This window comes from Zingiber officinale, chromosome 1B (assembly GCF_018446385.1).
Source record: "Zingiber officinale cultivar Zhangliang chromosome 1B, Zo_v1.1, whole genome shotgun sequence".
Taxonomy (NCBI): Eukaryota; Viridiplantae; Streptophyta; class Magnoliopsida; order Zingiberales; family Zingiberaceae; genus Zingiber; species Zingiber officinale.
The window spans coordinates 73,797,069-73,814,539 of NC_055986.1; the positions used below are offsets into that span (position 1 = coordinate 73,797,069).

The window sequence follows — 17,471 nt, forward strand, 5'->3', positions numbered from 1 at the left end:
TCTTCACCTGTGCCCGAATTAAATGAAAGCTCACATCAATGCATTTTTCATTTGATGATAAACCAAATTCTTCCCAAAGAAATAAACATCTTGGTATCAATGCAAATTCTTTAGAATAATCTTGGAAGCACTTAGTGTCTTGCAATAAGCTTCTTAGTGGGGTGTGTGTGAATAATCTCAATCCCATTCTAGTTTCTTCTTATTTTTACAAAAATAGAGTATAGAGTAGAAAAATACAAAGTACTAAACACTACATAAATTAGCTAAATACCGACGAAAATTATTTTCGTCGGTATTCTCTAACGGAAATCATGTTCCATGTGAGAATATCGATGGAATGAGTGTAAGATACGGTAATTAAATACTAAGTGTTATTTGAGAAATAATCTTATAAAATTTGTTAGAAATTTTTAGAAATTTTTTGAGATTTATTCCAAGCTTGGATGACATATTTTGAGGGGATAAATCTAATAGGCTTAGAGAAAATCTGTTTGGATTAACCATTTAAGTGGCAGATTCAGAAAGGAGCTTAGGCTTTAATTATTTGACCTAAGTTGCATTAATATATGACCTAAATTCCTCTCGTCATTTCCTCACCCCAATTGCTCGCACAACCCTCTCCCTCACCCAATCTCACCTAAGATTTCCTACTTATCGCCACCGCCACCTCCTGATCTCGCCAGCGCAGATCCATCACTGTGCCCTTCTCTTGGTGCTGCCTCACCCTTATCCGTGCTTGCGCATGCCTTTTCTAGTTGCTCATCGACCGACCACGATCATCGGCACCGCTTTATCTCCTTCTTTCAACCACCATGACCGACGCTGGCTATTGTGAGCTTCGATCGCGAGATTCCAGTGCCTAGTGTTGCCAATTATCGCTTGATTGCCTCAATCCAACAAGCCATTAACACCGATCTTTGCCTGATCCTCCTCTTCTCCTGATTTTTGTGAGACACAGTGCCGATCCTCCCATCTCCTCCACTACCCACCTGAGTTTGAATCATTTCTTCTGCACAGGCGGGTCTTTAACATAAGAGGTGCTGAGTTACCTCCCTTATCTTGGGGACCTTATCGGAATGATGAATCCCTGGATTCCCTACCTCCATTGGACCATTTCCCTTCGCCAGAGATGACATCTTACTGTGGTCTTTTGGAAGGGGTTTTCAGCCATGTTTGGCCAATAATAGATCATCAGATGATTTTAGTGACATCATCATCGAGGGTGCCTTGCTATCAGCTACCACATTTGAGGTAATCCGTTAGCCTAGCATATGATTTGATTGTAGCATATGATTTGATTGTTGGATCTAGATTTAGTGTTGATTTGGAAGACAACATACCCACCTAGCTCCAACCATAATTCTGACAATAGGTTGCATCAGCCACCAGTCAATGGTAGAGCATCTAGATTTGGGTGATTTTTAGATTTGATTTGGTTTCTACATTGGATTTAATTAGTGTGATGATTGGTAGTGTTGTTGAAATTGACCTTTAATGTTTTAATATCTAATAAATATATTTAATAGAGCTTGATCAAGGGAAGTCCTAGTCGTGGCTAAGTAAGGGTGAGAAGTCAATCGAGTGATTAGTTCTAACTGCGGTTAGGCAAGGGAAGTCCTAGTTGTTGGGTTTTTCGGATCGCGAAAATCGCTTTTTCGCGTCGCGGAAACCCTGAAACTCCCTAGCCAACGGATCCGTGCAAAGAAATTTTTTTTCGAAAAGCTACGAGTACGAGTTTACCTAGATCTACACTTAGATCTACAAGGGAAAAAGGTTATACCTTTGAAGCGAAGCCCTTCGCAATCCCGCAAGTCCAAGGTATGCCGGATCTCAAGATTGTCAATGTAGACAATCCTCTAGAAGTATCCACACGAACAAGAAGTGTTCTCTTACACTCAAGGATGGAGAAAAGAACACCACAAGTGTGCTAGCACTTCTTGATGCTCTCAGATAGGATTGGAAGATGAAGAAAGGAAAAGAAGAGAACACACTCCTCTAAAAACTCTATGTGACTTTCACTAACCTTTCTTCTTGGATTAGATTCACTCACCTTTCTTCTTCCTTGCTTGAAACCCACGGCAACAGTAGCAAAGGAGGAGGAAGAACACAAGGAAGAAGATACAACCATGAACACTCATCAATCACACAAAACAAAACCTCCACACACATTAGTGTGGCCGGCCACATCTTGTAACCCCCTCATTTAATGTGGCTGGCCACATTAAGTGAATGGGATGTGTAACCTCCATGAGGTGACACACCATAATGGGGTGGAGATGATGTGGAAAGATTAGTCATGCCATGTAGGATGAGTCAACCTTCATGATGTGGTAATACATCAAGTCAAACTTGATGTTTCAACTTCCATTTGGTCAAGTCAAAATTGATCAATTTTCTTCCTTGTTGAGTTAAATCCATCCTTTGATTCAAGTCAATTTTAATTTAATTAATATCAATTCATTAATAAAAATTGACTCAATGAATCAAATTTAAATTAGACTCATTCAACAATTGAATCTAATTGAGTCTAACTCAATAAGTCTAATTTGAATTAATCCGAATCCAATCTTTGGTGCATCATATGAACCTAATCCAATTGGTTCATCATATGAACCTAATCTCCATCCACTTGTTCTTTGTGTGTGACCCAATAGGTTCTTGTAACGTTGGCAATGTTTCTAAACTCCTTTAGAAAACATAAGCAATGAGCGGCATCTAGCAATACATCATTGCTAACCAAGTTACAAGAATGTTGAGATCCAACATCACCTTGTGATTACTAATTGTGACTCCTCACAATATATGACAAGTGTCCTTCTATCCTAGACATCTAGATTGATCAATGTGAGGCATAGACCGTGTCATTCTCTAATCAATCTAAATCTTGAACTCCAAGTAGACTCACTCGATCAAATGAGCTCAATATCTCATATTGACTCATTTGGGCATGCCCATGCACTTCGTGGTCTCACTCTATCAAGAATACCGATGTCAAGGGATCTGCGATGTTAGCCTCTGTAGGTACTCTGCATATCTTCATATCTCCTCTCTCGATAATCTCTCGAATGAGATGGAAGCGACGTAGTATGTGTTTGGTCCGCTGGTGTGAGCGAGGTTCCTTCGCCTGTGCTATAGCTCCATTGTTGTCACAATAGAGCTCAATAGGGTCGACGATCGGAACCACCCCAAGTTCGATGATGAATTACGGATCCAATCGCCTCCTTTCACGCCGCCTCGATGCAAGATATGCCTCGACCCTGTCAGAATCACTACTATGTCCTGCTTGAACTCTTCCACCACAGACACCACCATTAATGCAAACTAACCCGATCATGATCGATAATCATCGACGATTCGAAGGCTGGCATCACGTAACCCCTTTACTAGCTCATCATTGTCTTCATATATCAAGAAATATTCTTTAGTCCTTCTTAAGTACTTAAGAATATTCTCGCTATCCAGTGACTTTCACCGGATCTACTGGTATCTGCTCGTTATGCTCAAAGCATACGAGACATCGGTCGAGTACATAGCATGGCGTACATGATAGATCCTATGGCCGAGGCATAAGGGATCCGATCCATGCGGTCTCTCCTCTCTAGAAGAGGGGCCCTGAGTCTTCGAAGACTCACGCCACGTGACATCGGCAGAAATTCTTGGAGTTCTGCATGACAAACCGAAGGAGTACCTTGTCAATATATGTACTCGACTTAGGCCAAGCAATCTCTTAGATCTATCTCATATATCTCGTATTCCTAGAATGCGGGATGCTTCACCTAAGTCTTCATCGAAAACAAGTCTTAGCCAAGTCTTGTTCGTAACAAAGGGTTGTCTTTCCCAATGAGTAGTATGTCATCCACATACAATATGAGGAAGACAATTGTGTTCTCTACAACCTTCTTGTAGACACAAGGCTCATCTTCGTTCTTGATGAAACCAAACTATTTGATTGCGTCATCAAATCGAAGATTCCAGCTCCAGAAGCTTGCTTTAGTCCATAAATGGACCTGTCAGCTTGCATACTACTGGTATGATGTGGATCTACAAAACCCTCGGGTTGTGTCATGTACACATCCTAGAGTTCATTTGAAATACGGTTTTGACATCCATCCGCCATATCTCATAGTGGTAGGTCGCAATAGCAAGCATGATCCGAATGGATTTAAACATCGCTATCGGTGAAAAGGTTTCATCATAGTCGATACTATGAATGCTTGAAACCTTTAGCTACCAAGCAACCCTTATAGATAAGTCCATCCATATCAGTCTTTCTCTTAAAGACCCACTTACACCTATGGGTTTACCCTTCAGGTGGATCAACCAAAGTCCATACTTGGTTGGTGTACATGGATTCCATTTCGGATCTCATGGCTTCTAGCCATTTCTCAGAATCTGGTCTCATCACAGCTTCCTGATAGGTGGTAGACTCATCCTCTATGAGCACAACGTCATCATGGTCAGACAAGAGAAATGAGTATCTCTCAGGATGACGACGTACCCTATCAGACCTGTGAAGAGGTATATCTACTTGAACTGGTTGTTGTTCCTCAACTCTTTGTGGAACAACATCATCCACAACACTTTGTGGTTCCAGTTCAACTTCCATCGAGGCTTCAGTGCTAGGATCCGCATCTTGAACTTCTTCAAGATCGAATGTACTCCCATAAGTCTTTCTAGAAACAAAGTCTCTTTCTAGAAAGACTCCACTCTTTGCCACAACTATCTTGTGCTGACTGGGAATGTAGAAGTAATATCCCTTAGTTTCCTTGGGATATCCTATAAAGTAGCACTTGTCGGATTTGGGTCCTAATTTATCTGAGACTTGACGTCTAACGTAGGTCTCACATCCCCAAATCCTCATGAAAGACACTTGGGCATCTCTCCCAGTCCATATCCTATATGGTGTCTTTATCACGACCTTGGATGGAACTCAGTTGAGTATAAAAGCTGCCGTGTCTAGAGCATAGCCCCAAAGGAATGTCGGAAGATCTGTGTGACTCATCATAGACCGTACCATATCTAATAAGGTACGATTCCTCCTTTCGGATACACCATTCCACTGTGGTGTTCCAGGAGGAGTGAGTTGGGATAGAATCCCACACTCAGCTAGATAGTCACGAAACTCATGGCTAAGGTATTCTCCACCTCGATCTGATCGAAGTATCTTAATACTCTTGCCAAGTTGGTTCTGTACTTCATTCTTGAATTCTTTGAACTTTTCAAAGGATTCAGACTTATGTGTCATCAAGTACATATAACCATATCTACTGAAGTCATCAGTAAATGTGATGAAGTACCTATAACCGCCTCTAGCCGCGACATTGAAAGGGCCACATACATCACTATGTATAAGTCCTAACAAATCAGTCGCTCTTTCGCTGTGCCCACTAAAGGGTGTCTTGGTCATCTTACCTAGTATTCATGACTCGCACGTCACATAAGATTCAAAATCAAATGAGTCCAGCAAACCATCCTTATGGAGCTGGGATAAGCGCTTGTCATTTATATGACCTAAGCGAAAGTGCCAGAGATAGGTTTGGTTCAGGTCATTTGACCTGAACCTCTTGGTATTTATGTTATAAATAGGACTTTCAAGATCTAGAATATAGAGTCCGTTTATCAGAGGTGCACTACAATAGAACATATCGTTTAAATAGACGGAACATCATTTGTTCTTTATTGTAAACAAGAAACCTTTCTTGTCCAAACAAGAAACTGATATAATGTTCTTAGTTAATGCAGGCACATAACAACAATCATCTAATTCTAGTAAAGCCCAGAGGGCAGAGATAGATGATAAGTTCCTACAGCAACAGCAGCAACCCGTGCTCCATTGCTTACTTGTAGGTCTATCTCACCCTTCATCAATGCCCTGCTATTTCTCAGTGCTTGTACATTAGTACAAATGTGCGAACCACATCCGGTATCTAATACCCACGATGAAGAAATAGAGAGGTTGACTTCTATAACATGTATACCTGAAGTAGAAATCTTATTTCTCTTTTTCTTAAGATCTTCCAGGTATTCTTTGGAGTTCCTCTTCCAGTGCCTTGCTTGTCCTTGATATAGGTGACAAAGATGTTCAACCATATCATAAGCACCCATCAACTCATGTTGCTTCTGAAGCTCAGAGTTCATGGTCACGTGCATAAGACAGGACACATCTAATGCATCATCTTGATGCTTCTTGTAAGCATCTCGGTCTGCTCGCGTGGCAGTGGCAGGAGGAGCCTCCGGAATGGGCTGCTCCAGAACGTACAATTTACGTTCTTGAGTGAGAACTATTCTCAAGTTCCTATACCAGTCCAGGAAATTTGCTCCGTTGAGCTTGTCCTTCTTAAGGACAGAACGCAGGGAGAAATTGTTCGTGTTTGACGTCATGGTAATCTACAACAGAAATAAATATCATATTCTTAATCATTTAATTAGGTCTTTAACTAAATAATGCTCACACTGAATTCTATAATTTATGTGGGACAAGTTCCAAATCATACTAACCCTTGAGTTAGCTTTGGCTAATACGCCCAAGACTTAGTATGATCGGTAGGTAACAATTTACCAATTACATCTCTAAGCAACTCTTGTTTATAGGATCAAAATCCGCATTTATATTAAAACTCGAGTTAGCTTTGGCTAATACGCCCAAGAGTTAATATAAACGTGATTTTGACCTATCTACCAACCATTGGATAATGCCTATAGTTAAACTCGATCTAATTGAGTTAACTAGTTACTCAATCTAATTGAGTTGTACTCACCCATGCGTTGATAGGCGGGACCAAGATTGTCCCTCCGTACCCTACCAAGATAGTATGTATTGCTCTGCTTTGGCAGATTCAACAACAACATGCGATCGAGGTAGTGGTAGGTATCACGTCATGGTAGTCATTATGAGTTGTCACGATTTAGATCTAATCTAAACGATGATGCGTATCATATACTCGATAGATCTAATTTAATCGAAGGGTGCATCATGTGCACGATTTAGATCTAATCTAATCGTTAGGCACTAACTAATTACTTAATTAACTAGCATGCATCACATACACACAAAAGTAATTAATTAAATAATTTTGTGATTATGTCATGGCCCTACTACGATCTTCTCAAGCCAATGAGAAGATCGGATGGTCAACCTAAGGTCAACAACTTCTCAAGCGCCTTCCTTTTGACCACCTTGTGTTGCTCGCGCCTTCCTCGTAACTCCATCTTGAGTGGACCTTCCACCGCTTCAAAATTTACATTACATTTTGAAACTCGAGTTACATTCGAGTCTAAATCTAATTTACAACCAGAATATAAATAGGGAGGCATGACGCGCAGGTCGCGTATCAAATACAGCACACACAAACACATGACGACACGCAGGCCGTATTATAAATTACAACACAAATCCAATCATATTGGGTCTTTTTGGGCCATGACTATCACAAAAATAATATATAATTCTAAATTATATATTTTTCATAATTTTCTTTAATTTTTTCATAATTTTTACAATTTTATGAGTAAATTTTTCCCGGCGGTCCCGATTAGCGATTTCGGGCGCAATCGCGGAGCAAATTCCCTTGCGGGGTTAGGGGCAGTACCCCTACCCGCGATCTAACTATCGCGAGTTGCTCCTAAGCGATCCTACAGCGCCTTAGCCCGCTGTCCCAAAAATTTTTGGGTCGAAACATTGCCGTAACGGAAAAATCTTCTCGGTAGTCGAAGCCTACAAATGTCTAAACACTTGTGCTTCGCTTCTACGAGAAAAATACCCTTTAAAACTATAAAAATCATGAAATTACAGAAATTCACAGAATGTTTATTTTTCATAAAAACCAAAATAAACTCGTACATGCCTTCGCACGTGGCTCTGATACCACTGTTGGGTTTTTCAGGCCGCAAAAACCGCTTTTTCGCGTCACGGAAATCCCGAAACTCCCTAGCCAACGGATCCGTGCAAAGAAAAATTTTTCCAAAAAGCTACGAGTACGAGTTTACCTAGATCTACACTTAGATCTACAAGGGAAAAAGGTTATACCTTTGAAGCGAAGCCCTTCGCAATCCCGCAAATCCAAGGTACGCCGGATCTCAGGATTGTCAACGTAGACAATCCTCTAGAAGTATCCACACGAACAAGAAGTGTTCTCTAACACTCAAGGATGGAGAAGAGAACACCACAAGTGTGCTAGCACTTCTTGATGCTCTCGGATAGGATTGGAAGATGAAGAAAGGAAAAGAAGAGAACACACTCCTCTAAAAACTCTATATGACTTTCACTAACCTTTCTTCTTGGATTAGATTCACTCACCTTTCTTCTTCCTTGCTTGAAACCCACGGCAACAGTAGCAAAGGAGGAGGAAGAACACAAGGAAGAAGATACAACCATGAACACTCATCAATCACACAAAACAAAACCTCCACACACATTAGTGTGGCCGGCCACATCTTGTAACCCCCTCATTTAATGTGGCCGACCACATTAAGTGAATGGGATGTGTAACCTCCATGAGGTGGCACACCATAATGAGGTGGAGATGATGTGGCAAGATTAGTCATGCCATGTAGGATGAGTCAACCTTCATGATGTGGTAATACATCAAGTCAAACATGATGTTTCAACTTCCATTTGGTCAAGTCAAAATTGACCAATTTTCTTCCTTGTTGAGTTAAATCCAACCTTTGATTCAAGTCAATTTTAATTTAATGAATCTCAATTCATTAATATAAATTGACTCAATAATCAAATTTAAATTAGACTCATTTAACAATTGAATCTAATTGAGTCTAACTCAATAAGTCTAATTTGAATTAATCTGAATCCAATCTTTGGTGCATCATATGAATCTAATCCAATTGGTTCATCATATGAACCTAATCTCCATCCACTTGTTCTTTGTGTGTGACCCAATAGGTTCTTGTAACGTTGACAACGTTTCTAAACTCCTTTAGAAAACATAAGCAATGAGCGGCATCTAGCAATACATCATTGCTACTCAAGTTACAAGAATGTTGAGATCCAACATCACCTTGTCACTACTAATTGTGACTCCTCATAATATATGACAAGTGTCCTTCTATCCTAGACATCTAGATTGATCAATGTGAGACATTGACCGTGTCATCCTCTAATCAATCTCAATCTTGAACTCCAAGTAGACTCACTCGATCAAATGAGCTCAATATCTCATATTGACTCATTTGGGCATGGCCATGCACTTCGTGGTCTCACTCTATCAAGAATATCGATGTCGCTCCCGTCATATAGGAGGGATAGATCCCATCTACATCACTCACATCCCTCCACATAATTTGTTACATACCCAGTAATCGCCTTTATAGTCCACCCAGTTACGGGTGACGTTTGACGAAACCAAAGTACATAACTCAACCATGGTGACTTCAGGTCTTAGGACTAGTAGTCATACTAATATCCACATGAGAAAGTATATGACACTCATATAACGATCCATGATACTTTCTCATGGCGGGTCATTCAGTATACATTCTCTAATACATACCCATGTGTCAACTTGATATCTCTATATCCATGACTTGTGAGATCAAGTCATCGAGTTGACCTACATGCTAGTCTTATTGCATTAACATTGTCCCTGAATGTTAATACTCGACTAGGAATGATTAAGAGTAGTGTTCCCTATATCATCTCACTATCGGTTCAACTAACCGATTGATATAGGTGAGAACCTTGTACTCAAGGACGCTATTATACTTAGTTTATTTGGCACCAATACAAGTAAGTATAATAACCAAAACACATGCATTTATTTATATAAGAATATGATACAATAAGTCCATAATACAATCATCAAATGATTGGCTCTAGGGCTCTAACTAGCACTAGTTGCAGCTAGGCAAGGGAAATCTCAGTATTTCATAGAAGCTAGGTAGAAGGATTAAATATGTTTGAAGTACTTGATATCGAATCCCTGGTGGGCCGATTCATTGTTGAGTCTTGGTGATGAAACCAGGTGGAGAAAACTCTAGAGGGAAGTAACTCTAGGTTCTAGTGAGTGAAGCTAGATGGAGAAAATCCTAATGGGAGGTAACCTTAGATAACGAGAAGTTTTGGAGAAGTAAACTCTAAGCAAGGTTGATCGGATGGCTTCTGATCGTTCGCATGTGGTCGACTGGACCAGCGGATCTTGGTAAATCTAAGTTTAGTTTTACCATAGTATTTTGTATTACTATTATTGTTGTTGGCTAATTTAGTATTATAGGAAAAGTCTTAGTAGATTAGGCGATCGAACACTGAGCAGATAAAGTCCAAACAGGTCTGAAAGATCAATGTTTGACAGGTAGGTTGAGATAAGCAACTAGAGATGAGCAATGGTAAGGTCGTGTTCTAGAAAGGAACAACCACTACAAGAAAAATTCTCATAGACATCGATGGAACAACAGCGGTTTTAAGCAAATTTTGATGTCTTTGAGTATTTTGCACCAATTTTTCCAAAAACTGGTGTCTATAAGTGCAGATTTTCACTCATAGACATCGGTTTTTATAGCCGATGTCTATGAGCGCCTTTTTTTTGTTAATAGACACCGATTTTAATAGCGGTTTTTAAAACCCGATGTCTATGATAGCTTCCTTGTTCTATCTACGAAATCGGATAGTAAAAAACCATTGTTAAAAGTGGTGTTAATGAACCAAAATAAAATAATTTAATTTTCCCACCAATACTTAGCCAAAATTTGCAACACTTCACTCTTCCCTCCAAACCTAAACCTATATCGCGCCGTCCACCCATCTCTCTCAGCCTCATCTCCCTCTTCCCCTTCCTAGATTGACGCCCCTTCCTCTCCTGATCGGGATCGACACATGATGCCCCTGCTGCTCCATCCAACCATGCCGCATCTCCTCCACCTCCTCCCTCTGGGTGAGAAGAGGAACCCTTCTTTGCATTTCGAGAAAGGAGAGGTGACGAGTTGGTCTTGCTTTCTAGGGTTTTGTTGTCGTCGGATCTTAGAGTAGTAGAGGCGGAGGGAGGCAAGATGAAGACAACCAAAGGGGGAAAGGTGATGAACCCCACCGATGCCTACCAGAAGGAGATACGGAAGGAGGTCAAAAGGGGAAGAAACACGAACTCTTTGGTTCCATTTTCGCTAGTTCATTCTCGACCTCAGGGTCTCCCTTCCTTTTAGTGCCATTGGATCTAGCTTATCCTTTTCGAAGTTTTACTTTGTGTTTTTTTGTGTCTTTGTTGTGCCGGATTTTTTTTTTCTGCTTTATGGATGATGGTGTTGTATGATGAGATGTTTGATTTTTTTTGTGGTTGTCTTTCTATCTTCTCTATGCCACCGAGCTCTTCTTTGTTTGTGTATCTAACTGTCTAGATCGTTAAACTCTTTAGGAACTGTTCAGTTTAATCTGGATCCCTTCAATGAGCATAATGATGCTGATCTTTGGGAAGCGTTAGAGAGAGCTCATCTAAAAGATGTGATTTGAAGGAATTCATTGGGGCTTGATGCAGAGGTATAGTTCATCTTATTCTTACAATATGCATTGTCAACTTTTGTAATTGTTGGATGCTTTTGTAAAGCATAACTTTTTCATCGACATGTATTAAATCCTTGTTACAAGTGTTGTGGTTATTTAGGCTTGTACATATAAGCGATATCCTTTAATTGGTGAAGCATCTCAGGATTGTCTTTCAATGTACTTCTTTTCTTTGGATACCATGTCAGCGACTACAACAATGAATATGCTTATTTTTTTTTATTTAACATACATTTGTCATACCCATTAGGTCTCGGAAGCTGGGGAGAAATTCAGTGTCGGACAAAGACAACTTCTCAGTCTTTCACGAGCATTGTTAAGGAGATCAAAGATTCTTGTCCTCGATGAAGCTACTGCAGCAGTGGATGTTAGAACTGATGCTCTTATCCATAAAACAATAAGGGATGAATTCAAATCTTGCACGATGCTCATTGTATCTCATCGATTGAATACCATCATTGATTGTGATCGGCTTCTTCTTCTCAGTGCCGGCAAGGTATTTCCTCTCAGTTCAATTACCATACAACTGGATGAACCGATAATCTACTTGAAGTTTTTTTGTTCTACTTATTGTCAGATTATGACTGGTTTCAAAATTGAGTTATTACTTAGTTTCACATATGAAGCTGTTAGGTTGTTGATGCTATCTTTTCCCTGGGTAGTATCGATGTTATTTTCCTCACTTATAAGCATTCAAACTTTGGATCATTATTATTGCTTGTACTTTGTGGTCTAGGTTTGGTTTGTAGTCATTGCGTTATTCTTTGAGAGGATTAACAAGGTTATTAGAATTCACATGAAAGAGACAAATCAAAAGATGGGATTTGCATGAAGCAAATAGGTGGTGAACTGGTAATTCACTTAGTCTAGAATCTAGAAGAGTGTCTCAGCTGCTTACTTAGTTCTGATTGGTTATGAGATAATTCATGATGAAGGTGCTTGATGGCAGTCTGCCGTTTGAAATTTCATAGTCATTTAGGTGCATGGGATAAATATTGATTATAAGAGAAATATCATAAAAGATCTTAGAAAGAAAAACTAAAAATTATCTGATGATATGATTTTATTTATTGTTTTAAGTACTAGTTTTTTGCCCTGACATTAAACCACCACAAATAATCATGTTGGTTATTTCTCATCGTGTTTTGTTTTAAGGCTCAAATTTCACTTACTAATTATGTGATTTGACATTCAACATCCCCTTTTTTTGACATCAATATTCTCTTTAAGCAATTGGTGCCTAAGTTCTAGTAAAGATGCCTTTGGAACAAGAGTGCAACTGTAACCTGAAGTTGTCTGAGTGTCTGGCTATCTGCTTTATTTATCAGCTCTTATATATAGGCTTGCATGCAATTTAAACAAAATGCATCCTTGTTTATTCGATCTCATCTCAACCTTCAAGAAATCAGAATAAAAATTTCATCCAAGATTGTGATGGATTGATTCCGGATTTAAATTTTAATATGATTATTACTACACTATGCTTCTCTTAGATTTCTCTCTCTCTTTCTTTACATAGTGAGCAACAGTGTAATATTTACATTAAGATTTGATGCTTTTCTTATTATATACAAATTTAGTGTAATACTTGTAATATCATTTCGATCTAGTTAACTATTTTGAGGCAGATCACTTCTTAGATTTGGATATTCAATAGTTCTTTATGTAAAGAAGTCTTGTGAATTGATGAATAACTTTTGTATAGTAATGCTGTTATGTTTTATCTGGCTCTATATTTATGTACTTGCTCACGTTTGTTGAGGTATCCTATTAGTGTAGGGAGAATTTTATTTTTCTTTCAAAGACAAACATAGAGCTTTATTGTTGCATTCTTAAAGTTTGCTTTCGAATAATGTCTTTGCAAAGTGATTAGTACTTGGTTTTACTAATATATTATTTATGTGTTTTTATGGTTATAAATCTCAAGTACTCTATAGTTGAAATTGATGAAGTGCGGTTTGGGTGGGCTGAATGCATGCTAGATTACATTTGATTAGAAAAGGTATTCGATTTTTGAAAGATTTGGAGGATGAATGCATTTTCATAGAATGTAATTTGTGGATACGGACTTGATGTGTAAAATATCTATTACCTTTTGATGTTGTAAGAAGAATATTTATGTGTAATTTGTGGATACTGACTTGATGTGCACAATATCTGTTATCTTTTTATGTTGTAAGAAGAATATTTATATGTTGGTTACATGGATATTGACTTGGTGTATTTAAATACATCGGTGCATTTTTATTTGTGATTTGCTTGGTGAATTATTAATATTAACTTAATTTTGTGATTTGCTTGGTGATAATATCGACTTTTCACCGCTTCTGAAATTAGTGTCGTTAACTGATATTACATCGATTTTCCACCGTTGCCAAAACCGGTGTCATTAACTGATATTACATCAGTTTTACATCGTTGATGGAATTACTGTTGTTAATATTACATCGGTCGTAAACCGCTGCTAAAACTGGTGTTATTAACATATATTACATCGATTTTACATCGTTGCTGAAATGGTGTCGTTAAATGATACTACACCGGTTCATAACCGATTTGAAAATCGGTGTCGTTAAGTGATACTACATCGGTTATAATCCGATGTCTAAAATGGTAGACCTTTTACATCGCCTTCATAGACATCAGTCAATTTTGTAATAGACAACGGTGGAAAACTGATGTCTATGAGGGTTTTTCTTGTAGTGAACCTTAGGTCGTTGATCTAATTGAAGAAATTGAGAAGGTTTTCAAGTTGAGATCAAGACAGTTTTATTGTCAATTACTACTCATGCATCATATATTACTGTGCTAACTTTATTTTATAGGAACTGATCTAAGCGGTCGACCGAACCCATGAATTGATCTACTAAACTAGGTTGATACAGAACAGAGATTAGTTTGTGTCGAAGTAAACATGGAAGCCAAGTTGATCAGTCAACCGAACATAGGGATTGATCGACTGAACAATAAAAGCATTAATGGAGAATTAATGGTGAATCTTGACGAATAGAGAAACTGCTCTATTCGGCTGACCAAACAATAAATGATCATAAATACATGAAGATCAGATCTCGGCGAAGAAGGAAAGTAAGGGGTTCAGTCGACCGATAGGTGGATTAGTCGACCAAACGAGTTTTCAGTCGATCAAACCATGCTTATTAAAGGACCTCGAGATTTATTTCAAACATACAACTCTTTGAATATTCCCCTGTTGCATTCTATTCGTGACTCTATTGTTCTGTGCCACAACTCCACGTGCAAGCTGCTACGCTGAGAAGTGTCGACTCGCTTAATTATCTACTCTTTGTCAGTATATTTTATTTATAGCTTGCATTCTTATAAGAAGATAGTAGTGTGTTACTATCATTTTTTCATTGTACAAATTTCTTCTTTTTGAAGGATTTGGAAAGAAGAATTCTAGTGAATTATCCAATGGTGCGATCAAGGATCGCAGGTCTTAGAGTAGGAGTCGACTTAGGTTCTAAACCAAGTAACTACTTGAGTCACCATCTTTTTTTTTATTATCTTATTTTTTTTGCTATCTTCTTTGATATTTGTTTTACAAATCAATACAAAAAAAAAGTTTTTAATAAGCGATATTCACCCACTCCTCTATCACTTTTTTCGATCCATCAATTGGTATCAAAGTGGGTCGCTCTGAATTTACTTAATAGTTTTTTTAGCACTTTTAAAAAAAAAATTCTTTTCTTATAAAGATTTTTTAATTATATTTCTCTTTTTCATCTCACACTACTAATCCCAAGATGAGAGTCTTGGAAACCTTCTTTTGTTAATTCCCTTATGCAAGAATGTCGATGTCATATCAATAAGGGCGAAGCATCTACGACCCTCCTTCATACGATCAAGTCTACTTCAATTATTGGAGGTGAGGAATGGAAGTTTTCATAAGAAGTGAGAGTTTTGACAACTGGATTATATTGAAATAACCTTCTCAAAACTTAGAAGAAAATATAAAGGTAACAAATATATTAATTAGTGTTTTGCCTAACAAAATTGTGTCTGCTAAAAAAATTAGAAGAATGCATTCGAGTTGTGGACCTAATTGATTAGGCTTCACGAAACACCATCAAGGTTAGAAGATCAAGGCAAAAGTGAGTTTAAACCCGAGTCCAAATTTAGAGAGTTATCCTTAGAGTCAGACTCAGAAGAGCAAGACCAAATCCACATCATTGCACTAATGGCTGAGGAGGTGGTTGATGGATCCGAACTTGAGTCAAAACAAGAGTTTGAATATGAATCCGAGATGACAATAGTTAAGGGGGAGAATCTTGACAAGGGTTCAAAAGGTTCATTGTAAATACAAAATCTAAAGATCACATAATATGCTTTAAATGTAGTGAAAGAGGACACTACAAAAGCAAATGTCCTACTTATAAAAGTGCATCCACACAATTGGAAGCAAAGGAGGAACCGATGCTTAGAGTCCAAAAAAGGAAGGACCATATTGAATGCTTTAAGTGCAAAAGAATGGAACATTACAAATTTTAATGCCTAAAGAGAAGACCCAAGGACTTAGGGGGAGCAATTATGGTAAATTGTTATGAAGCTACAAGTGCACGGCTACGTCGTCAGTAATAAAAATATCGATCCCATAGGGATTGGGAACACTTAAAGACTCACACCTCGAATTAGCTAAACTAATGAATTTTTGAAGAAGTATCTTGTATAAAAGTAAAGCGTAGAAACAAAGTAAAGTAAACTAAAGATGAAGACTGAGGAAGTCTTGATTAGTGAAATGTTCTAGGGATTCTAGTTTTAATATGATGGGAATTAATGTGCTTGGCTTCACCCATTCCCTATCATCAATTCTCATACATGTAGGAAGCCTAACCAAAGTACCAACACTAATCTACATCTATGTATTGGAGTGTTATCCCTATTGCCATCCTATTCTCCTAAATGGGTTGGTAATCTAAGAAGTTCGGTTAAGAGGGAATCCCTATAACTATGAACCTCCGTTTATACATTTCTAAATCACTCAAAATACCTATGAGCACGGGATTAGGGAAAACCCATTAAGCGTAGTTAAATCTCCCTTGTGGGAGACTTTCCCTCTTCATCTAGATTTGCCCCTAGATGTCCAGTTTGTTGGTGCAATCATGCCCTAAAAGTTTCAATGTATTGACAATTATTTAAGTTTAGGTCAATACATTAGATCTAACATGAGTTACGAGTTTACAGGAGAAGCCCTTGCAGGTTGGAAGACTGAATATGAGGCAAGGGAAGTCCAAGGAGGTCAAGAACTGGATTCTTGGCAAGCGAAGTCCTTGTAGGTCGAAAGACTGGATGAAAGGCAAAAAAGGTTCAAGGAGGTCGAGGACCGAATTCTTGGCATGAATACTCGGAGATGAGGAAGCTCCAGGCATAAAGTCTAGGGAACTGGAGGTTCAACTGGCATGAGGTGTAACGCCCAAAAATTCTCAAAACTATTTTAGAAATATTCTATGATTTTTCTGGAATTTTTAGATATTTTTCCGGAATTTTTAGAATAGCGGAAGTAGCAAAAATAATTAGAACTGCAAAATAGCTTAGGCGGAAATTGAACCCGAGACCTATGGTTTACGGATAATGTTAGAAACCAGTTGAACCCAGCAGGGCCGTGCTGAAAGGAAAGGGAGGCAATTAAATTTATATTGGAGTTGGGCGAATTAATTCCTAAATATAAATAGGAAAATTATTAAGTGAGGAGATTATTTTTTAACGTGACCTATCTCCTTCCTCACCCTAGTTTCCGCCGACCCCTTCCTCTCCTCCCTCTCTCGGCGCACCAAGCCAAGGGCTTCTAGGAGCACCTCCCGGCAACATCAAGGGCACGAGGACGCTCCCCTCCGCGAGTGGAACGCATAGACGCGAGAAGATCGTCGAAGAGATCTCTCCACCGGAATTCTAGCGAACAGAATTGTAAGGAAATTAGCGTAGGAGGTAAGAAACCCCTCACCTGCAGTAT

At 38.6% G+C, this 17,471-nt stretch overlaps 1 protein-coding gene across 1 annotated transcript; it reads left to right on the forward strand.

Annotated features, from left to right (window-relative positions):
* Positions 1 to 1,083: 1,083 nt before the first annotated feature.
* Positions 1,084 to 13,236, forward strand: LOC122038892 (ABC transporter C family member 3-like; the record flags this gene model as incomplete). Its single annotated transcript, XM_042598860.1, has 2 exons — positions 1,084 to 1,251; positions 11,754 to 13,236. Coding segments are annotated over 2 exons (654 nt in total), but the record flags the coding sequence as incomplete, so codon positions are not given.
* Positions 13,237 to 17,471: the final 4,235 nt, after the last annotated feature.